This window comes from Nuphar pumila, chromosome 15 (assembly GCF_984573655.1).
Source record: "Nuphar pumila chromosome 15, dmNupPumi1.hap1.1, whole genome shotgun sequence".
Classification (NCBI taxonomy): Eukaryota; Viridiplantae; Streptophyta; class Magnoliopsida; order Nymphaeales; family Nymphaeaceae; genus Nuphar; species Nuphar pumila.
Genome location: NC_143263.1, coordinates 21,231,277 through 21,255,211, shown reverse-complemented (window position 1 = coordinate 21,255,211; position 23,935 = coordinate 21,231,277). Strand labels below are relative to the sequence as shown.

Here is a 23,935-nt window from a genome sequence, read left to right as displayed (position 1 = left end):
TTAAATAGAAAATATTCTACCTACTTAGAGGTTGGAGATAAAGCTAATCCATCCATACAGTTTTGGAGACGAGACCCACATTAGATGTAGGGCTTAATGTGAGGGTGCCGCATAGCACAACCCTCCTACAAGGATTTTATTAATTTAATAAATGACATGTGGCATTGGATTAGAGGGTTTAGAGTTAGATGTAGGGTTATAATTGAAGTAGAGGTGAGATTAGGTTTTAGAAAGTCCATAAAAAGGGAGGTAAGGGACCCCTGCATGGTTTTCAAGATCTCTAACTCTCTCTCTTCTCCTAGCCATCCCTCTCTCTCTATTTGCTTCTCCCTTCCTAACACACCCTAGGTGCAGATCCTCCATTGTTTGTTTGTGTTTGAAGTTGTACCTTTGTTCATCGTGCAATGAAGATGATTTGTACAATTTGAAGATGAAGCATACATAAACCTGACTTGATCGAGGCAAGGTTTTACTAACCTTGGATGTCAAAACACGAGTTCTATGCATGCATACGTGAACATGCATATTTTATAAAATGAAGCAACTAAATCTCAACATGCGTAACTCTTACGTGATTCAAGTTATGCACACAAGATGAAAGTCATATATACATTTTTTTACCACATAAACCAATATATCACCTTAAATATAATTGCATAAGAAAGGTACATCAAAATCTTATTGATCATCTCAACATACATTATACACACATGTTTCTCAAGCAAACAAGACATATGAGTCCAAACAATTTATATCTTATTTAAGTATGTCTTTAGACTCAATTAAGATAATTTATTTGCAAGACAATATGAATCGAGCCATATCTTACGCATACAATTTACATAAACCTTTATTCAGATCTTCTCACATGTCAAATATATTAATTTTTATATAATATAATTAATAAACAATAAAAATATATAATACAAGTCAGAAACATATTAAACCTCTAAATTCCTAACATGTTACAAGCATATATTTTCAAGAAAAATTTGGATCTCTTTTAACCCATTTTTATAAATTCTATCAAGAATAACAAAACACTGAAAAATCATGGTATTTTTACCATGATTACCTGTGCTTGTCAAGAATACAACTCAATAAATTGTTCACAAAAATAATAAATACATAAATAATTAAAAATATTTTATGAAACCTTGTTCGGACAGAGTTTTGGTCTAGAATCTGTAATCTATAGGATTTTAATTAAATTAAGGTATTTCTTGAATTTTTTTCAGAATGTTTTTGACAAAACCCTGTTTACACGGTATGATGTTATGTATTAAGATTCATCCAATTTTTTTATAAAATATTTGGAGTCATTTTTCATATGCGTTTACAATATTTATCAAAGATGGGTCAAAATCATCCTGTAAATAGAGCAAAAAATTTGGGCTCTGTTAAAATAGCCATATTTGCATCAATATAGATTCAAAATGAGTAAATCAAGATTCTAAATTCAAGATCTAGATGTGTAGATGATTGTAGTGATTTTATTTATATTTTTTGGAATAGTATTCATAAAGTTATTGATTTGTTTTCAAAACTAATTAGGAAAAATTTATCCAACATCATATCTTTAGATTTCTCAGAAAATGATTTTGTAAAAACCCTTTTTAAGATTATAAAACCTTTAGAATATGATTATTTTTTTTTATCTAACTTAATACAGGTTAATACATGAATAACACCATAAATAATCATAATATGCTTAGACCTAATATGAAATAATAATAAAGCCATAATTTTGCATGTTTCTCAAAATCATTTTTTGGGAAAAAATACAATATTTGTATTTTTTTTATTCAAGAAACGATTTCTTCCACCAAGAAAACATGTAGAACAGATCAAGAACATATTAAAAGTTGCTGAAATCAAAATACTTCAATCATACATGCTCTAAGGGTGTAAAAACATTGACTATGTAAATCTTACTTGTCTACGATCGATTTTCACGGTTAGAATGAAGAAATGAACAATCTGACTCTTATTCCACCACCACCCAACGACTAAGTGCAGGTTTAATGGCTGCACAAGGGTTCTCCAAAGCTTCTACACATTTTAGAGGAGAGAGGAAACCCAAAAACAAAAAAGCAAAAAGAAGAGAGAAAGAAAGAGAGAGAATTAACCTTGTTAATCCTTCTCATGAGGGCCTCTATTTATAGATGGGCTAGGCTATATGATCCATTCTTAGGGACGAGTTTTCTAAGTTTTCTACGCATCCTACGATCAAATAATCGTTTAGATCTAAGTAGGATATGGGATGTGATGCGATCTAAAGTGTTTTCATGTTCTTGAAACCCGAAATAAGCTTTTAGAAAATCAGTTTTGAAAAACTCATGTTCCTTATGATTTTCTTGATGTGTTTCATATATGAAAGCATGATTAGATGATATTTTAATGCTTCAAAGTCATTTTTAGAGGTTTTTTATGGTAGATATTGATGTATATTGAATTTGTGATGTATTTCTAGAATAGCATGATGTTATCTATGATTTTTGTTTCGAGTAGTATTTTTGTAAAATCGATTTCTCTAAATTTAACTGTGAGAAAAATCTAAAATTTTATAGGGAAATTCTACTCACATAGATGAAGATTTTGGACTAAACCTTGCATTCATCAAATTGTGGATGAAGGAGTTATAACTTCTGCAAGGTGAAATGGGAAATTTGTTTAGAATAGTGAACCTGTTTCGACAAACCTGTATTAGAAAATCATAGCCCCATGATAGTGTGTTGTTTTAATCTAATATTTTTTATGGATGATAGTTGACATGATTGAGAATCTGAGAAAAAAAATGTGTTCGAGTTCATTATATTTTGGGAATTAAAAATTGGGCAATTTGGACCAGAAACAGATATGTCCTGAATTTTGTTTTGTTTATGGACAAAAATTGCATGCTACTTGTGAACATGTAAATCTTTGTTCAGAAAAAATTTCTAAAATTATTTTAATGTTTAAGATGCTCTGATTTAGTGTCAAATGGATGGACAGATATGAATAAGCATGTTTTGGACAAAAAAAAGGTCACAGTGTTTGAGTTTTTATAAATTCATTTTTTATGATTTTGACATCAAGTTTGTGCCTTTGTTCAGGTAAGACATGTGTGCATACACTGAATTTTTCTGAGAGTCAAATGCATTATATCTGAATTTTGGCAAATTTTATAATTCAGGTAAAATACTGTCCATGTAGTCCAAAATTTGAACTCATATATACTTGCTTGTTTGGGTATCAAAAGTGGGTTCCATAATTATGGCATGGTTTCATAGGTAAACCTTATTTGAAATTGACTTAGTTATGCATTGTATATGAACTTAGTATGGCATATAACTGTACCTTGGCTTTTGTGCATGATTCATATGCTTTTATATATATAAAGTTTGTAGTTAGTTTACATAGTATAAATATTATTGTGCATGATGCTTTAATGCATTGCATGATATGGCTATGTACAACATGCTATGTGGTATGCATCATGATATGTTTATGCGGTAAGTCTTGAAAAATGCATGCACATTAGAAAGCTTGAAAGATAACTTGTTGTCTATCAATGACTAATGTTTTGCTCTAATAGAGGTGATGCCCAAGCCCAAGTGAGAGACTCTTACCATGTGTGTGGTTATATATGTTGAACAACATAAATGAACAAGAAATTTAATAATTAAATGTGAATGTAAATTAATATTATTGTACTTGCAAGGAGAGTGTAAGTGGTACACAGGTTCTTCGAGGGTTACTTTAAGCCCAGAAGGTGGCTCTCATCAGCCCTGGAATCGAGGGGAAATGCCTTACTTAGTACCACAGAGTATTGACAGACCGACTCCAACTGAATGAGTACTGATATATTAGGGATTTGTGTTTTGGATCACCCAAATTTTGTGGTCGCGCAGTATACAATGCCATGTTAATAAAGAACAAGTTGCTGAATGTATACTCTGGGCCTATTGCCACTGTGTCGATGTCTGTGTTGTACCCACAAACTATTTAGGAAGAGGAACAAAACCTGTGTTGTGCATATAAATTAGAACATTGCACACATCACTTAAAGAAAAAAAAGTTAATTAAAGATAAGAAGCTACCCATGCATACATGAGTGGTTTGGTTTATTGGATAGGCTCAGGCATTGATTAATTATTCATGCATTGATTAATTACTTATGCATAATTGGCTATGTATATTTGATTTTTTATGTATCTCCATGTGGATTGCAAACATACTTTGAATAATTGAACATTAAGCATGAGTATATTTTGATTTGATATTCTATGCATGAATGTGTTTATAATATTTGTATGCTTAAATTGTAGCATGATTATTATTTTGAATGCATGTCTTTAATATGCTTAGTTATGTATGTGATCCATTGGTAGCGTTATCCAATTGGGGACTTAGTTGGAGTCTAACCCTTATGTTATAACTACATAGGTGATGAGTAGACATGTTGCAACGATGGCGGGATGCTGCAGAAAGAGCCAATGGGTAACTGTTTGGGTTATGAATTTGTTTGGACACTTATTATTATTTAGATTGTTTAAAATTGTTTAAACTCCGATTTATAAACTTGTGGATGATGATTTTAAATTAATATATGCATGTTATGGTTTAGTTTTAGTTACATACATGTAACCCGCCCATGATTGTTAATCAAATGGGTTTTTATTGTATCTTCATTTCTTACAACAAAGGTTCATTTTAAAAAAAATTGATGTATTTTTAGGTTAAAATTTTGGGGTGCTACAACAATAATATCGACCTTATCTTACTAATGTTATATTTCTTGTGAATTATATCAAAAACCCATGCTCTTGACTACATAGTAGGTCCCTTGTCTATCCACTTATCAAGCATCTCTTGTATATTATAGTATGAACCATAAGTCAGTGAGTATTGTTTAAGAAAAAAGTAATATTCAAGAGAGATAAAGTTTAATATATTACATATGGTTTATGGTAAAGAGCAATTTCAATCAATTTATTTGTAGCATGTACATATCCTACCTGTTTTTGTGATAAACTAGTAGGTGTTGGTACATGCATGACACTTTATTCACTCATTATCTTTATAACACAAGATGAACACTTTTTTATACAACCAAATTCGAGGATATAAGTAAACATGCATAATAGGCTATTGAAATGCAAAAATAATATGAGAATCATGTCATTGTTCTCTCATCATCTTTATAATATAATATAAATAACCAATTAGATGATAGAGGCATACCAAATTAAGGAAAAAATAGTGCACACAAAAGACTTACATAAAATTGAATTAAACAAAAAAATAAAATAAACTATTTAAATGCAAAAATAACTTGAGAATCATGTCATTGTTTCACAAAATATTTATTCATACCATTGTTTCAATTCATTCAACCATTACAAGGAGCAAAATTTGTGCTTATCGAAATATATTGTCGTCGATGATGTACCAGATGCTAAAAAACTTTTCGATGATGTGACTATTCACAACAGAGATCAGACAAGGTCATCAACATGTTACTGAAAAAACTTGTCAGGGGAAAGAAGTTGGGGACCACAAAGGTTGGAGACTACAAAACCTTCATTAAAAAACCTCAATTTTATGCTAAAATGGCCCTCAAATGCAAAATAAAGCTTTAGACATACGAAGAGTCACATTTAATAAGCGTACATATGTTCACAAACGTTACCGCAAGGGTTAGGAGATTTACAGTAACCTCATGTATTTGTGAATCACATAATCAATATGTAAATGTTCGGTATGTCTGTAATTGAGGTCAAAAGTTTCGCATATACGAAGAATGTTTGTGAGTCGTCTGTGCGAATGCCCAAAGGACATCTGCTAATGTATGGTACAATCAAAATCAGAAAACATGCGAAGGTAAAAACATTTGTGAATGTGACACTTTTGCGAATGTCTGACATTTGCGAATATTTGACTTTTGCGAATATCTAAAATTTCTTGTTTTGGGATTCAAGTTAGCTATTTTTGTAAATATTTTATGCGGATTTCATCAGGTGTGTGAAATGTTCATGTGAATCTTTTTTATTGAGATGTTGCAACATTTGAACTACACACATATTTATCATTCGAACATCAGCAGGTTCACTTGTGCAAAGGGTAAAAATGTTTTAAATGAATCATAATTTTGGGCATAGAGAAGATTTTGACAAATTGTAAGGCATTTCTGAAATCGCACCTTTTTACAAGGACAATAAGGTGATTTTAGGTACAAGCAGCACTGAGCCCTGCCGAGATGGGTTCCAATCCAGGTTGTGTCTCGTGCTCGAATTCGCAGCCGTTGCCACACCCAGTCCGGGCCGTAAGGGTCTTTTAGGCTGACCCTTTCCTAGCCCCACTAAGTCCACCCCATGAACTCGGGTGCTCGAGAGGGTTTAGGGTTTTGATTTATACAAAGAAATCTGGAAATTTAGAAACGAACCATTGAACATTATTAAGGAGCGGAAAAGTGAAGAAGAAGAAGCTGAGCAGGATGGGAGAGAAAGAAGAGGGGGGTCCTTCGATGTCGAGGGTGTTCGTAGGAGGGTTGGGCCGATCCGTAACAGCTAGCGATCTCGGGAGGACCTTCTCCTCTCTCGGGACGGTCAAAGCAGTCGAGATCGTCCGCACCAACGGCCGGAATTTCGCGTACATGGATTTCGAGTCCGATTCTCACAAGTCTCTCAACAAACTCTTCAGCGCGGTTAGCTCTCCCCCACTGAACTCTTCCCGTCCTCTTTCTGTTTTTTTCGTTCTCTCTTTTGTTTGCTTTTGGGAAATGAAGTGTTTGATGGAAATACAGGTGAGAACCTATTGTTTCTTCCGGAAACGGTGTGATTTTGGACTTGTTTTGGCTCGATTCGTGGTGGGTTTCGATTGTTTCGGCGCATTGATAGATGGTGAATGAAATCCAAGTTAGGTTTTGTTCGTTTCGTTCCGAAGAGCCTGAAAATGGGTTTCAATTGATGGTTTGAATCGAAAGAATCAGATTACCATATGGCTGGATGTAACCGAAAGCTCTCTCTCTATCTCTCTCTCCTTACGATGAAGTTAGCAAAGGTTATCTTCAGAGATACGACTTTTAGGCTGTTTACGTTTCTGTTGTAGAACATCCATGGTACTATCACGTAGAGAGTGACTTACAAATCTATCCCATTTTACCGTAATCTCAAAGAGATTATCAAATACCATCAAAGAATACAATGATTATGCATTGACTACTGATAATGATTTTATTATGAGACCAAGGAAGCAAGATGACTGCCTTTTGGGGCTTACTGGTGGTACTGATATAAGGAAATGGGTTCATGTTACGAAGATATGCAGTATGTTGCAATTCATTTATTGATGGTCGAACTGAACTATGTTAGGACAGGCTTGTAGATGTTCCTTATATGACATGTAAGAGTTATGCACCTTGGCAGTTGTTCAATTGTACTCTCATTGAAAAAGAAGCTCTGCAAAGTGCGACCATTCACAACCATAGTCTCCAATGTGGATTTTGGAAATATTTGGGCAAGGCAAATTCTCCGGTTATTATAGATTTCTTAGGAAAATATCAGTACTCGAAAAAAAACTAAAGAAAAAAAATTTACAATTTAAGGGAATAGATTATCTGGTACAAAGAAAAAGGTAGTTGCCACAATAATACCTTATGTCTTTAAATTGTAGTTCTTTTGAGATTCTCAATGATATAATTTTTCTTTTCAATCATTCTCATTATTTATGATATTTTTAAATTATTAGTGATTTCTATGACTATGTTTTGACTGTTTTGGTTACTGGCTTATCTTGTTCTTATTAAGTTATTTAGTCTATAATTTTGTTGCCGTACCTGGTTGCAAACAGTTTCTAGTTATTTTACGATCCTATGGTCTTTGATAATTGATTATGTTTTCAATATTTTAATATTGCAGTACAATGGCTGTATCTGGAGAGGAGGAAGACTAAGGTTAGAAAAAGCTAAAGAACATTATCTCTCTCGATTAAAGAGAGAGTGGGCAGAAGATGAAGCTAGTAAAATTTTGTCCACAAATGTTAAACCGGATACAGATGAATCTGTGAACTCCTCAAAAAAGTCTAAACGTTTAAGAGAAGAGAAGATGCATCTCAGAATTTACTTTCCAAGACTGAAAAAGGTGTGAGTTGATAAGAGTAGTTTAGTGTTTGGACATGTCATTTTATTCATGGTACATTTGCACCTTTTGGCACCTTTCAGTCTCTTAATGAAGTTCATTTTTCCCTAGTCTTATGGGCATAGTTAGGCTTTTTGTATGTTTTTTATGAACAGTTGGTTCATTAATGTACTGGATATGCTTAAGATAGTCTTTGGATTTCCGCTCATCAGATCATGTACTATGTCACCATCTTTTGGGTTTCTTTCCTTTTTGCAATGAAAATTAAATTTTTCTTGTATGTTATCAGCTGGGAATAAGGTTGACATATGAATGACAAACTGATGAATTATGTTGTGTATGTATATGAATGTTTGTGTGTGTTTGTGCGTGCATGCTTTCTTGCATGTATGTGTGTGTAGCTGTAATATTTTGAGTCAACACACCGTTTCTACTAAGTGGGTTGGCATCTTTATGTTATACATGGGGGGGGGAATTTTATGGAAACCTAAGATCCTTTTTACATGTTAGGAAGTGATTAAGGTCCTTCAGAATTCTTGCAGAAGGAAAGTGATGTAGAGCATCCTGAAGATCCGAGCTTTGAAGACGAATTGGATCCAAATCCAATTCCCAAGATCCAATTCAGGATGCAATCTAGAGCAGATCCAATCGTGCCGGACTATCAGGGTCCGATTGGGTCTCTGCCAACCCAGACCCATTTTGATTATCGTGCTACAATATCTGAGATATTTTGAATCTTTCTCAGATATTGTATTTTTATTATTCTATTCCACTTTGTTATGTGAGGAATTGCTTTAAATATGTTTTTATTTGTATTTTTTTTATTTTTTTAAGAGTCGGATTCTATGGATCTAGATAGTTTTGGTGCTCTATAGGATTCTTTGGTTGTACTAGAGGGTGTACGGGGAACGCGGGTAGTTTTTATTTTTTCGCATTTGCATTTTTCTAATGCGTTTTCGTGCAGGATCCAGTTCACTGCATGTTTTGGATCTGGATCAAGATCCGTTTCCAAAGGGGGGCCTAGTTGACGCCATTTTTGGAGTGGACCATCTTGGACCTCATTCAAAATCCAGTCTTGACTAGTCCAAGTCAAATATGGTTGTTGGTCCCTTAATAGCCTTAGCAAAAAATAGTTCAGTCAAAATCCTTTTTTAGAGCATGGCTTGCGAAGGCCATTTGCCTCTTTAATGTGGTTCTTTCCCATGCTCTAGGGCCTTTATGAGTGAAGGTCGACCAAGGGGGAGGGGGTTGCTTCTTTTTGTGAAAAACAAATTTTGGTGTGGCTGAAAATTCTTGGTTGGGTGAGAGAAAAAGTTTTTGGTGAAAGAGGAACCGAATCTCATTTTTGGTGTGGAAGGTGATCTTTGAGAAGATCGACCTAGAGGTTGTCGTGCAAGCTTCTTGGCTCGTGTTGGCTGTTGGTTTGAGCTGCGGTTCGAGAGATTCCTTTCCGGTGTCGGTTGCTTCCCAGCGACATCCATTATCATCTTCCTCCGGATAACTAAATCCCTAGTTCATTAGTTAGAGTTCATTGTTATTTTCCTATGTTTCTTGTTGAATATTGCTTGAAAGTTGCAATAGGTTATGAGTTGTTTTTTCTATTGAATGAATAGAAGCTTTTTTATGTTACGAAGTGATTCTATTGTTCACAAAATATCCACTTCTATTGGTTATTATATAACTCGGATTTTTTGTCAAAACTTGGATTCTCGAATCCCGAGTTGTCAAAAATGACTCCAAAGAAATTATCGTATGGACTTCGATACTGATCGGTTTTCGACGTTCTTTAGCTTTCCAGAAAGCTAAGACATTTATCTACAACTTTATAGTTGAGACCATTTCGTGAATCGGCCGTTTGAGTCCCTGAAAAGTGTTGTCAAAGTCTCGGTCTGATAGGAATCCACTGTCACCAGTTTGGTTCAGAACACTCCTATTGGTGTTCTTTTTTTTCAATTATCTGGAGATATTCCCTGCATAAAAATTCGTTTTGTTTGATTCTTTGGAAATCTAGAGCCTAGATCTAAAACTTTCATGTTTTGAGTTTTAACTGAATCTTCGTTTAAGTGCCTCAAAAATATTAATCTCTCTGCTATTATCTAACATTTGAAGTTTTAATTCAGTTGATAATATCTCATACCATTTTCAGAATTAAAAAATTCTTAGAGCTTTGTAGAAAACTCAGAAAATTCTGAATCTTGGTTCGTTGGAAAGATCTGGATCTTACCTTTGATTTCTCAATTGGTGGTTTTTGCAAACTTCCTTGTCTGCAGGGTCGAAAACCCCTCCGAACAGACTGTTCGCGGAGTCCGAAGATCTGTCATAGGCTTGTTTGTCAGTCTCAGTCTTGAGTCCGTGGAACGGACACTGCTAATCCGAATCCGGTGAATTTGGATTCGCTGAAAAGGTGTGCCAGTCGCGTACAACTTTCCTTTGGACTGCCTTGGTCGAAACAGAGTGCACGGGTCCCAAAAAACCTTTTCCCCGAGTCCTATTCGGTCTCATTTTCGTGAAAAGCTTCCGCGCGTGTCAAGATCCATTTGGATCGTGGATTAGTGTTCATCGAGTCCACATCAGAAAGTTTTGAATCTGACTTTTATTTTAATAATAATCACAAATAACATTGATATGGAGGTATTGTTTCAGGTGACACATTATTATTGACCTAGAAGGAATTTTAATGCATGAAAAGGTTTTGGTCTAAGAGGTGATAAATACAGAAGGTATTTTGATTTTTTTTCGTGTGTTTCAACTATTATTATGGATGTAAGTGTTACAGGTATTGATTGACTATTATTTGAATCCTCTAAAGAAAATAATAACCCCTTAGTTTCTGCTAAAATTTGGATTGACAAATACTATTGATTTCTGGCTTAAACGCTTGAGAATCTTTTGATAACTGATTATTTTGCAGTCCAATGCCTTTGTTGTAAATGTGGTGTGCACGCTATTTGTTTAAATCCGTAAATACTTAAGTTCATTTTATTGCTTCCATCTCTGAATCATTGATAATGTTCTCCTTAACTTTTAGTAGCACGTAGTGCTTCAATTGTTGTGAACTATAGTCACAGTTATCCACGTCAGAGGTTTCTAAGCAAAAATCAGTTTCTTGGGAGAGTTCAAAAAGATCAAGTTCCTCAGAAAGAATATGGAAAATGAAAATAAGTGTCAACATTTTGTTGTCTAAGGATAAGAAAAATCAGTAGTTAAATACTCTATTCAAATAGTAGATTTTGTAAAAGGGAAATATAATGATATTTAATTTGTGACTGGTTTAAACTGTAAACTGTGATCTATTTCAGTGTGTTTTCATCATCTATTTTCATGCCTTCCTGGCTGTTTATGTTTGATACATGTTTATGGTCTGCAATCTTTGCCCTGTTTAGTTTAGCCGTGTTATTTAGGAAGCATTCTAACGAGGAAGGTACCAATACCTGCTATACAGATGAAGTCGCTGCCATATGCTGGAACTGGCAAACACAAGTACAGCTTTCAACGTATTGACCCTCCTTCACTGCCCATCCATTTCTGTGACTGTGAGCAACATTGTCTGCCATCTGAAAGTGTACCTATGCCACATGTTACATCGGACACCGTGGATAATGGGATAGGCAAGTATGAGCTAGATGTCATGAACTCGGTGATGGAGAAGCTGTTCAAAAGGGAATCTGATATAATAACCAATTCTACAGAACACAACTCATTATTGGAAAGGAATGATGCCAATCAGTTGACTCATACCGTAACACTAGACAATGAGGAAGCCACTGAAGCTTCTGACTCAGATGATCTTGTAACCAACATAGCTCTGGAAGGAGATGATGCATCAACTGCTGTGGAAAAACCAAAACAAGTATTTTCAATTAAACAGGTACTTTCAAGCATGGATTTTGAGTTACTTCTGATTCATGTTTCTGGGTTTAAAATAACATTGCGGCAGATAGGTGGTGATATAGTTTGTGACAATCCTGTCACCTGAACTTCTTTTCCCAGAGAAGAATTCCTTAAATAATTTCTTCATGCATTCGGGGCTTGTCCAAATATGATGCCCATGCTTAAGTAATATATCCTATTTTTACAGTTTTTTTTTTATAACTTCAGGTGCCCAATAGTGGTATAATGACAAGGGATAAGTCTCAGAAGAAGCTTCATCATATATCTAGTCAAGTTACAGAACCTAAATTTGGAAAGAAAGCACACATGCTTCCAGCAGATGGTGGCAAAGAGAAAGAATCAATGAAGCAAATATCGGCAGTCCCTCTCAATGATCCGGTGCATGTCCCAGAAGTTCAGGCAACAGAAACTAGAGCTAAAACAAAAGACAATGTGGCAGAATTGACAAGCATGACATCAGCCACCATTGACGAAACTCAATCTGTCCAAGCTGTCACCGGTTGTAGCTGGGTACAGAAAGCATCATGGAAAGATCTGATTAGTGGAAAAAACAACAGTGCATTCAAACTCTCTGACATTCTTCAAGGTCCCTCAGCAACCATGGAAAAGTTTCCTGGATCTAGTGAAGCAGAGAAGCTTGAGCTGAATGGACTTGAGTGCCCAAAATTAGATGATGTACAGAAAGTTTCATCAACTTCATGCATACCTTCTCCAACCATCCAACCAGTGAAGGTAGATCCAAAGGGAAGTGCTGAGAAATCAAAAGAAACCGACATTCTCCTGAAAGCAGCCAACACGAATGGAACTAGAGTCTCGGAAACAGCTAGTAAAGGTGACCGCATAGGCGAGGTATGCACTTTCATGCGAAGCGCGGAGTCAGAGAAGGAGTGGGCAAGGGCCCGAGCTGCGGTAAGCGCATCCCTGCGGAGTAGGAAAAAAATTGATAGCTCTGCTACTGAGAATGCTAAAAGCGGGCCAAGACACAGATAATCAACCTTGTTCTTTATGGCAAGAATGCTTGATGAAGATCGCAGACGTGCAAGGCATTATAGAAGCACAAAGTTACCAACTACTTTTTTCCTTGCAACTTTTGATGTATTCCGTGGTCCCTGAAGAGGTAGCACTTCCCATTTTATACAAATGCTTTTGTAATATCTGGCATAGTGAATTCTGTCATTTTGGAGAATGGTTTTGGCGTGGTTGGCTTGTAAACCACGAGTATTGACGGCTGGATGACTGAGGAGTCATAGTGTTCAAATCCAACTCTTGGCAGGCAAAAGCTATTGGACCTATTAATATGGAATATATAAACAGAAAATTATTGTAATTTGATATGATTCCTTAAAAACCCTATAATTTCTTTTATTCTCTTGATGTCCAAAATCTTAGGACTTTTTTACTCTTCTCAATTGTGAATTGAGGCTTTATTGTGGTAAAATTGTATCGTTCGTTGATTAGGTTCAACTCTCACTTAAATCCAGAATCACAGGGTTTTTTTATGCATAATTCACGAACTTACATAAATTTATTTGTGAATTTTTGATGAAACTTAAACCAGCAAAATCATAAATATTTTAAGCTTTTTCATGTATGTCAATATTTTGCATAAATATATTTGTGAAACTTTACTTACCATTAAATTTATAAATATCTTACTTTTTCGCATATACTTAATACTAAATTTACAAATATTTTATTTTTCGCATATATTTTTAGAAATCGCATAAATGTATCTGCAAAACTCTACTTACCACTAAATTCATAAATATCTTATTTATTGGCATATACTTCACTATCTCACAAAGTAATTTGTGAATCGCTTTATATTATAAATATTGTATTCAAATATTTGCATAATTATGATAAATATATGATATTTTTTAATTTTTGCGAAATATTTTTTTGAATCATATATAAACCCACCGTGCTCTCTAACTTGATTATTTTTGCATAATTTAAGGTTTTTTTTATCTTTTGTCCTCAACGCATGGTCCCCAACATATTTTTCTTCCAACAACTATTTTGGTCAACTATTTTTGACAACTATTCATAGGAGGCACATTATCACTGTTGAACCATTGGCAATATGTTTTTTTGATAAGCAAAATGTTTCTTTTTGTTTAATGGCTGAATCAAACAATGTTTTTTTTTGTTTTTTTCTTGAAATGAAATAGTTTTTCAATATTTTCGATTAGCACAATGTTCTTTTTTTTTAAATGCTTTTTGAAACGCAAATAGTTTGTTTGTTTTTTGCAATACTTGTTCAATATTTCATGTTTTGTTATTGTAGAAAAAAATAAATTTGTTTATTAATACAATATAGCCAATAAGATGAGGACAATAAAGGTGTCTACACCCACGTCATCTTCTATTACTGTAGCACAACAATAAAAACCAATGAAGAACTATGAACTGAGTCATTCTGGTAATTTGAAAGCATGACTTAGTGTGCAGAAGTTGGTAAATAAGGAGCCACATCGAAAGCCAAAAATGTGGGTGCCAAACGTTTTTCACAAAAAATGCACCCTCAATAATCACATACAGTTGTACTCAGACAGTGAGCTGCAAAAAAAATCTAAATTATCGTATAAAGAACAACTAAAAATTTCAAAATGACTCGTATCTAAGGCAAAATGTACAAAAAAAAATTAAGCAGTTTATAAGCACAATCGTATCTCTCATCTCAAAAACATCTAAGGAGGGAGTGGGTGACCCATTTATTGGCATTGAGGTTGTTGCTAACCTCAATACTCAGATAAATGAAACTGGAGATATCACCACCTGTAGTGGTAATGATAAGAAGGTGAAGGAGGTACCTGACGAAGGGGTTGGGGTTAATGTGAACCCTCCTCAGGAAGTAGATGTAAGTGAGAGTCATATAACTGGATCGAATGCGAACACCGTTCAAGAGTCTGATGCATCTATCCATGCGAAAGAGAAAGTGCAAGCTCTGATGAAAAGCTCATAGTGAGAAACAAGGTCCAATACTCATGGAGAGATATTGTTACTATCTATGAATGCAATTAAAATTGAAATTGCTACTATACATATATACATTTAATAATTGATTAATTTAATCATGGTATTATTAATTGAAATTGACTTTGTTTAGTCTGTCATGTATTTGTGAAACATGTAGAAATTCAATGAAATTGACTGATTTCATTGATTATATATATATATATATATATATATATATATATATATATATATATATATATATTGCTACTATCCATGAATGCAATTGAAATTGAAATTGTTACTATACATATATACATTCAATAATTAATTAGTTTAATGTTCTTACTATTTATTAAAATTGACTTTGATTAGTTTGTCATGTATTTGTGAAACATATACAAATTTATTAAAATTGACTGATTTTATTGATTATATATATATATATATATATATATATATATATATTGTTGCTATCCATGAATGCAATTGAAATTGCTACTATAGATATAATACATTCAATAATTGATTAGTTTAATGTTGTTACCATTCATTAAAATTGATTGATTTTATTGATTAAATTAGGATATATATTGTTATTATCCAATAAATGCAATTGAAATTGAATTTGCTACTATATATATATGCATTCAATCATTAATTAGTTTAATGTTGCTACTATTCATTGAAATTAACTTTGATTAGTTTTTCATGTATTTATGAAATATATATAAATTCATTGAAATTAACTAATTTTATTGATTAAATTGATATATATATATTGTTATTATACATATGTCCATTCAATCATTGATTAATTTAATGTTGCTACTATTCATTGAAATTGACTCTGATTAGTTTGTTATGTATTTGTAAAATATATAGAAATTCATGTAGAATGACTAATTTTACTGATTAAGTTGTTATATATATATATATATATATATATATTCAATCATTGATTAGTTTAATGTTGCTACTATTCATTGAAATTGATTGATTTCAATAAACTTAATTTGAATTACAGGATTCTCAGTCAATTGATTTAGAAGAGCCAACATCCTGTATGCACCGATTTTATTGGAACTAAGTATACTAATAATTTTTCACACTAACGAAGGAAGCAAATAGGTTATTGGATTGAATGCATTTTTATAAATTCTTTGAGATCACAGTATAGAACATCAATCACCCTCTCTTAAAGTCTGTTGTGCCATTTTAGAATATGACAACCAACATATTCCATTTCAAAGATCTTGAGATAACCATCACATTGGATGATGTAACATAAATCACCAGACTGAAGTGTCATAAAAAATTAGTTAGTAGACAATGATGGAGAGATTTCAAGCAATTATGTGATATTTATTTGCAAACAAATGATGATGTGTTTGAAGGCGATAAGATCAAGTTTATATGACTTATGAGCTACTATGACCCCTGTAAGGCGAAGAGGATGAAGACGAAACTATCGTATATTGGAAAAAAGGGCGGTAGTAGAGTAGACAAGACAGTGATAGCATTATTGCTATACTTTTTTGGCTTATACTTATTCATCGACACTGATGAAAATTCGATCTATACATCGTACATCAAACTGTTGAAAGATCTAGATCACGTTGATCAATACGCATGAAAGCATCCACACTTGCATACCTCTATGCAAGTTTTAGTAGCATGAGGAGCGAAATAAAAAATCTTACAGAGATGTTGATGTTGTTGGAGGTATTTATTCTTTCATTGTACTTAAACTTTCAATTTATAGTTATTTCTATATTTACATATTGTATTTTGATACATACTGTGTACTAATCATTTTTAATCATTGTTATTCAAGTTTGAATATGAGAGCACATATCCATTGAAAGGTCCCAAGTACATGATGTTGCCTATGAATTTTTACGTGTTGCAATATGAAGTCAGTCATGCAATGAAGAGGTTCATGATCAAAGATTGGTGGGTTATTGCATGTCAAGTGTCAAATGCACTACATTGCTTCGCATGCTGACTATGACAAATATAAGTATTGTTGTTGATATTTGGTATATTTTTTTAATAAATGCATGTTTGTAGACCTAACCATAAAAGAAACATAGGTAAACTGGTGCCCCTATGAAGGCACGTTGGAGGAGGAGAAGAATGCTTATGTAGTTGTGGGGGCAAAAGACATCACGAGAAACGATATTTAGTTGCACAACATCAATGAAGTTGAACGCCAAATGGTCAGCTGAGTCGTTCAATAGTTTGGGTTTGTTTAACAACCAACTAGTTGCCCTCAAACAGTTAGCAAATTTTTATCGAATGACATGACAAATCGAACGAAGGATTACCCCACAGTATTTCTCTCCAAACTTCAAGACTGACATGAGGGCGGCGAAGACATCAACTTGTCATCCATGGCATATGCCACCAATGATAATTTTGTAGCCGCCCATTAGGTTGCATATTCATCAACGACAAAAAGGGTCTTTCAAGGGGAGGAGAGAGTTAGAGAGAAGTACAAAAAGACCTCAAATGGATTAGAGGGAGAGTTGACTCTTTCACTTGAAAAAATCTACATGTTAAAAAATATGATACGTACTCAAGAGGATATGATACGCACTCAAGTTGGTCTTTTGGAGAACACAAATAATATCATAAAGGAGCTATTATCGTGATAATTACAACATCCTCAGCTGTAGAAATTTATTTGATTAATTTTTATTTTTTTGTATGCATTCGAAGATCAATATTGTAACTCATTGATTTGTATATAATGTCGTTTGAATGTTGTTTATAAATGAATTTTTATATAAAGTTATGTTAATGTCATTGATTTGTATATAATATCATTGATTGAATGTTTCTATGAATGATTTTTTATACAAAGTCATTTGAATGTCATTAAATTATTTGAATGTTTAAACTGAAAGCATTATTAAATAATTTATATATAATGTCATTGTTTATATGTTTATATATTTTCAAATCATTTTAATGTTTAAATGATTTGAATGTTTATTGGCTTTACATTCACTCTTATTTGAGTTGTTATATGTGAAACTCCACTTAAAAAACCGAAACTACTAAAATCTCAAATACTTCATAAATTTGCTTAAACATATATCTACTTAAACTGAAACCACTAAAATTGCATATATCATACTTTTTCTCATATAATTCATAATTTTATATAAATATATTTGCAAAAATCCAAATATTTTACCAATAAAACAACTAAAATCGTAAATACCTAATTTATTTATGAAAAAAGATTTTTGTGAACCAGTAGGATTGTTGTAAATATATTTATGTGAAATCATGAATTATATGTGAAAATAAAATTTTAGTGATTTTAATTTATGTAAAATTTTACAAATATATTTATACAAAATATTGACTTATATGCGAAAACATAAGATATTTGTGATTTTGCTTGTTTCAGTTTCACCAAAAAATCACAAATAAATGTGTATGAGTTCGTGAGCTCCACATAAAAAACTTGCGATTCTAGATTTAAGTGAGACTTGGACCTAACTATAATTTTATTGCAATAAGGCCTTAATTTGCAGTTATGAAGGGTAAAAAAGTCTTTACAATGTCAGATATTTGTGTTTTTGAACAAAGAATATAAACAATTATAGGGTTTTTAAATAATCGAGTCAAATTATCCATACAATACAATCATTTTCCAATATATAAATATAAGAGGACCAGAATATTGGTTTGGAGTACAACACTTTCTTCAGCTGCCACATGAAGTCAGCCTGCAATTTTACACTTTTTAAGTTCAAACCTAGTCCTTATGAAAGACAAGGGACCAATTTATGATCCACTCATTCTGATCACAGTATCCAAGTTGGCGTCTGCATTCACCAACCAGTGTATATTTGACCTTCCATCCTTCATAGCGTACGTTTGGATAAAAGGTATTATTCCCTGCCGCACAACATTCATCAAACTCGCCTCACTGGCAAAAGACCCACTAGGGCTGGCAAACAAGCCAAACAGCTCGTTTTTTTTCTGCTCATGTTTGGGTTGTAAAGAGCTCATTCAAACTCATCAAATAGGCTGGGCAAGCTGAATATGAACAATAAGTAGGCAGCTCAGCTCAACTCATAGAAGCTCGTTAGGCAGTAAGAAATATATTTTACATGCATTTTGTTTGTAATCCTATTTCTCCCTGCTCCAAAACAATGTATTTTTCTATAAACAAGACATCTCGAATTCAGCTCATTTTAACTCTCTGTATGAGCTCAAACTTATTCATGTGGAAGACCCAGAATGATTTTCTTTGTTGGTTCATATCGCCGACCCCAATTGTTTTGGGATGAAGGCGTAGTTGTTGTTGTTTGAGCTCAAACTTACCAAGAATGAGCCAACCTTAAACACTTCAAGATCAATTTGTTCAATTCGTTTACCAGCCCTAGCCCCACCTGCCAGTACTTTCACAAACCAAAACTGCCTTACCATTTAGCACCACCTAATGCTCCTGGTTAAGCACCACGAAGTAATTTCCTTCACCATCCTATCCTTACAACCTAAATCCTACTTTTTGGAAATTTTTATAGATGCTTGTTGATCCGAAACACTTTTGTGCTGCATAAACGTACATCTTAAGCAACAAAAGAGCATATATTACATTTGTATTCATTAGAATCCAAGAGCCCTGCTTATGACTAGGGGTGTCAACTGGTCGGACCCGGACCAAACCCTATATGGTCCGGGTATGGTGATAAATAAGACGACCTGATTGACACCCAGGTCCGGACTTGAAGGTCCGATTAATACATGAATACGGGTATAGTTTGTGAAATTTTATACCAGACCCAGGCCCAATCCAAGTTCCCATTAAGACCCAGAATTTTCAATGTGAAAATGATAATATTATTTTATCAGGTATGGTCCGGGTCTGGTTCTTGTAGTTCTTACCGGGTCCAGGTATAGTTTCTTTTATGGTGGGTCCAATTAGACCCGGCTCCGGACCCCATACTATACCTGAAAATCGGGACCACGTCTGGTTCCACCTGGGTCCGAACCAAACCCGACCCTTGACACCCCTAGTTATGACAGAGCGACCTGACCATCCTGCTATTTCACCCTACTGGGTAATCTATGAAAACTTACTTCCAACAATATTTTGACCCATTTGATCACTTAGGTCAACCACTAAGCTACATGCTAACTCAAAACTTTTAACATGGCTTAAGCTAGTTAGACCATCCTTAGAAATATAAAACAAAAACCACGCATATAAATCCATCAAATTTTCTTTACATCAAGTTCCCAAAATCCTTTAGTGCATTTACTTTGCAAACTATGTCAGCATGTACTAGAAACAGTTGTCTTCGAGTGGTATGGGACCAATATCATCATCCAGGTTCATCCATTTTTTAGACCATGGTTTTCTACGATCCAGTCACTCGCCGAGGTGTTCCCCCCCAACAGAAGCGGGTCCATATCATCTGTGATTGACAAGGGCCGCTTCATTCGAAGATTATAACGGACAAGGACAAGATTTACCAGCGTATCATGTTGTAATTTGCTTCTTCCCTTTGCACACAGTTGCTCTAACAGGCTCCTACCCTGCTCACATCTCATGGCACTGCATGTTTGGCTCAAAATGCGTATTGCAAATCCCTGTAGCTCAGGACAGTGGGCCCCGTACAAAGACCACCACTCAACTGCAGTTGCAAAGTAATAACTCGTTAGAAATGATTTAGATGGAACAACATAAGTAGAGAAGTGTGAGATCGATACAGTTGCCTTAACCTGGATCACACTTGGTCCTTCCCTCGATCGCTTTCTGCGTAGCAAATCCACCCTTTACATTTTTGTAATCATCGAGTTGAAGGTGCAGCAAATTTTGCACCTTTAGATCCTGCACCATGCATTCAATGCAATCAAGAAGCCCACCTGCAACTTCTGCATCACCATAGAAATCATCTGAATAAAAATACCCGGGATTTAAATAATAACCAGCTGAGTGCAAAGGGCTGTGCAGAAGCATGTTCCAAATCTTGTCAACAACGTTCCAAATGGGTACATACTTGGTCTCATCATAATTAAGATCAACCTGTATCTTCTCCTTGGCACGATCCATGGCTTCATAAATGTAACCCATTGGATTTTTAGCATCTCCGTGTACTAACCTCAGGACACGAACTAGAGGGATAGTGACCTTCAGAACCTCTTCAATGGCAGCCCAAAATGAAGGATTCCAGATCAAATCAGCTACCTCTTTAGCACTGGATGTAGAACTCCAATTTGATGCTTTCCAAGTCGTTGAATTAAACATATTGCACAAGTTTTCCTTCTCTGATATGATGTTCTGTAACGTAAGAACATCAGTTGCAGACCGTGTCTTAGCTGGACTGACTAGCTCTCTTCCACAAGTATGCTTCTTCATCAATGTCAAAATGTGTGCATTGCTATAAATGAATTTTGTTATGAGCTTGGCATTATGCAGTACCTCCTTTGCATCAAACAGGATCCCAATCTCCTCCAGCATGAGATCTATACAATAAACTGCACAATGAGTCCAAAATATATTTTTATGTTCTTCCATAAGCTTTTCACGCACAGCTTCCATGTAATCAGTCATGTTGCAAGTCATAATCTGCACAACATTCTGACATCCAACTTCCACAATGACTCCAGTAAAAATTTCTACTAACTTGTCAACATCTTTGATGTGATCTGATGCAATAACAGATTTTAGAAATATGGTACCATTTGGGCAGTCAACAATGAAACAGAGTAGGTTTCTGCCCTTGTCATCAATCCAATTATCACATATAATACTACATCCTGTTGTTCCCCATGAACTCTTGACCTCTTTTAAATGCTGGTTTACTACTTTTAGCTCTTCATCAAGGATCCACCCACCAAGTTCACTAGAACAGGGAGCATACCCAGTTCCACATGCTATAATGACATCTATCATGGCCTTGAAGTAAGGAGAGTTGGCAGCACTAAGCTCAATACCACAATCATAGAAGAATTTGCCAATGCACCGGCAAGCATGCCTCCAAGAATCTTTGTCAATTGTCTTCTTATATATTGAATTATTTTCAATAGTTGCAGCAGCATTGCACAAAGTTTCAGTCATAACCTCAGAATTTACTCCAGCAACTTTCTGCCTCTTCTCGATTGCAGATGCTTTATTATCTTCACAACAGATTGAAGATGTTTTTATAGACCTCATAGAGAAATCACACTTCCCTGGAACATTTGGGCACTGAGATTTCTCAGATTCGCTCTTCAACCTTTGTTTCCTTAGCAGTATACCCATTTGTGCCTTAACATCCATGGGAACTTCTCGACATGGTGCTACATCCCCACGAATGCAGGCCAGATGATATTTAAGACGAGTAAATCCACTCATATCCTTGTTACAGTACTTACATCTGACTCTGTACTTTTTTGGGTCAACTACTGTGCCATGCATGCGAACATTATCCATTTCCCTAACTAAAGACATCTTTAGACCATAAAGGTCTTGTTGACAACAGAAGAAAAAGCACTAGCTTATATAAAATGAAGGATTCTTAACTTTCAAATGAAGGTCATGCAAATCAGAGCAGCAGAATGCAACCTATCCATCCAGTCCTCCTATACCTAACCAAAAGCATCAAGAAAGATCATGGACAAATAAGCATCTCTCCTACAGGGTACAAGTGAAAAATGGAGGACAATAATCTACTTTCAGACTGCAATAGAAAAGCAAAATTGATCAGAAAATTAAAATGCAGTCCCTTCTGAATCTAATATAATGTATAATCTTAGTAATGTGAACTCCAATAAGAACTTTACGTTAATAAAGATCAAAACAGAGCTAACCATGAGCCGCAGAAAAAGAAAATAAATTCCAGCATTTTCCAGTCCCTCCCTCAATTAATCAGTAAACCAAAAAGATTACCACCGCAAAGACAAGAAATGAAGGGCAAAAAAAAAAAACAGTGACAAATATCCGAGCCAACTCTATATGAAGGACTAAAACCAGAAACTTATTAACTCACTATAGCATTATTGTGTAGAATCAGAATAATACCACTGAGGAAAGTGATGTTATGTTAACGCTATCATTCTCCAATACAATTGAGGATGCAATTGAAAAATGGGAACAATATCCATAGAGAGCCAAATCATTAGGATGTTTCATAGAAACCCAATTGGCTTAAGCAGTCCTGCTACCGTCTCAAACTCGGCATGCACTCAAGGAGTAGCAAGAAGACCACCGAATGAAAATATGATACCAAAAGTCCAAAACTGGTGCGTGTTAGCTCAGCAAGAAAAGTGTGAAGATGATTACCACAAAAAGGAAAGCAGGAAGTCTGAATACCAACAAATTAACTTTTGGCAATCTAACTGTATTCGGCTGAATAAAAGAACTCAAACATTGAGCATGTTCAAACAGTAGCAGTATCACAATGCACTTCTTTTCACAGAAAGCCCTCATGTGGCAAACATATTCGACTAGCTTCGAAGAAGAACTAGAAACAACGACATATTAGGGGGGGGGGGGGGAGGGGGGAGAGAAGGGGGAAGTGTAAAAAAAAAAAACCACGAGAACCACTGGAATTCCACCACTTTACCAACCCACTGACATGGAAGACCCGAAATACAACAAACTAAATCCTTCGTTCTAACTAAACATTTTACCTTCGGAGGTTTGATACCAAAACAACAAAAGAAAAAGAAACGAAAAGATTGATAAACCAAACCACTCGTCCTCAGAGTACTAACATGTTTAACAGCACCTCACCAACTAAAGAACCCCTAAAATGCAGTGTCTCATCTTCATGCAAAATACGAGCGCTTCTACCAACTTAGTTGAGAGACATTTTTAGAGCATGATAGACCTTCACTTACAGTTTTCTAAGGAATGAATAATAAAAGAAAAGGAGAAACTCCCTTTACTCTGCACACTACCAATATGAAGGAGAGTATTTCCCCACAGCTATCACATACCAACAACCACGAAC

The 23,935-nt window shown here is 34.6% G+C and overlaps 2 protein-coding genes across 3 annotated transcripts; one reads left to right on the top strand and one right to left on the bottom strand.

Annotated features, from left to right (window-relative positions):
- Nucleotides 1-6,476: 6,476 nt before the first annotated feature.
- Nucleotides 6,477-13,356, top strand: ROS3 (RNA-binding (RRM/RBD/RNP motifs) family protein). Its single transcript, XM_089988288.1, has 4 exons — nucleotides 6,477-6,688; nucleotides 7,902-8,123; nucleotides 11,563-11,988; nucleotides 12,219-13,356. The coding sequence occupies exons 1-4, from the start codon at nucleotides 6,479-6,481 to the stop codon at nucleotides 12,999-13,001; spliced, it is 1,641 nt and encodes a 546-aa protein (XP_089844414.1). The 5' UTR covers nucleotides 6,477-6,478; the 3' UTR covers nucleotides 13,002-13,356.
- Nucleotides 13,357-20,231: 6,875 nt separating this feature from the next.
- On the bottom strand, nucleotides 20,232-22,907 carry LOC149814760 (uncharacterized). Of its 2 annotated transcripts, none has more exons than XM_089988286.1 (2): nucleotides 20,721-22,907; nucleotides 20,232-20,632 (listed from the first exon to the last, which is right to left on the bottom strand). In XM_089988286.1, exons 1-2 carry the CDS (start codon nucleotides 22,429-22,431, stop codon nucleotides 20,331-20,333), a joined length of 2,013 nt encoding a protein of 670 aa, XP_089844412.1. In that variant the 5' UTR covers nucleotides 22,432-22,907; the 3' UTR covers nucleotides 20,232-20,330. The 2 variants fall into 2 exon arrangements, with proteins under 2 accessions (XP_089844412.1, XP_089844413.1); XM_089988287.1 differs by having other exon boundaries at nucleotides 20,509-20,632; nucleotides 20,715-22,901.
- Nucleotides 22,908-23,935: the final 1,028 nt, after the last annotated feature.

Coding starts and splice junctions, on each gene's coding strand:
- ROS3 (XM_089988288.1), top strand. CDS start 6,479: ATGGGAGAGAAAGAAGAGGGGGGTCCTTCGATGTCGAGGGTGTTCGTA. Junction 8,124..11,562: donor ACTTTCCAAGACTGAAAAAG/GTGTGAGTTGAT, acceptor CCTGCTATACAG/ATGAAGTCGCTGCCATATGC. Junction 11,989..12,218: donor AAGTATTTTCAATTAAACAG/GTACTTTCAAGC, acceptor TTATAACTTCAG/GTGCCCAATAGTGGTATAAT.
- LOC149814760 (XM_089988286.1), bottom strand. CDS start 22,431: ATGTCTTTAGTTAGGGAAATGGATAATGTTCGCATGCATGGCACAGTA. Junction 20,633..20,720: donor AAGGACCAAGTGTGATCCAG/GTTAAGGCAACT, acceptor TTGCAACTGCAG/TTGAGTGGTGGTCTTTGTAC.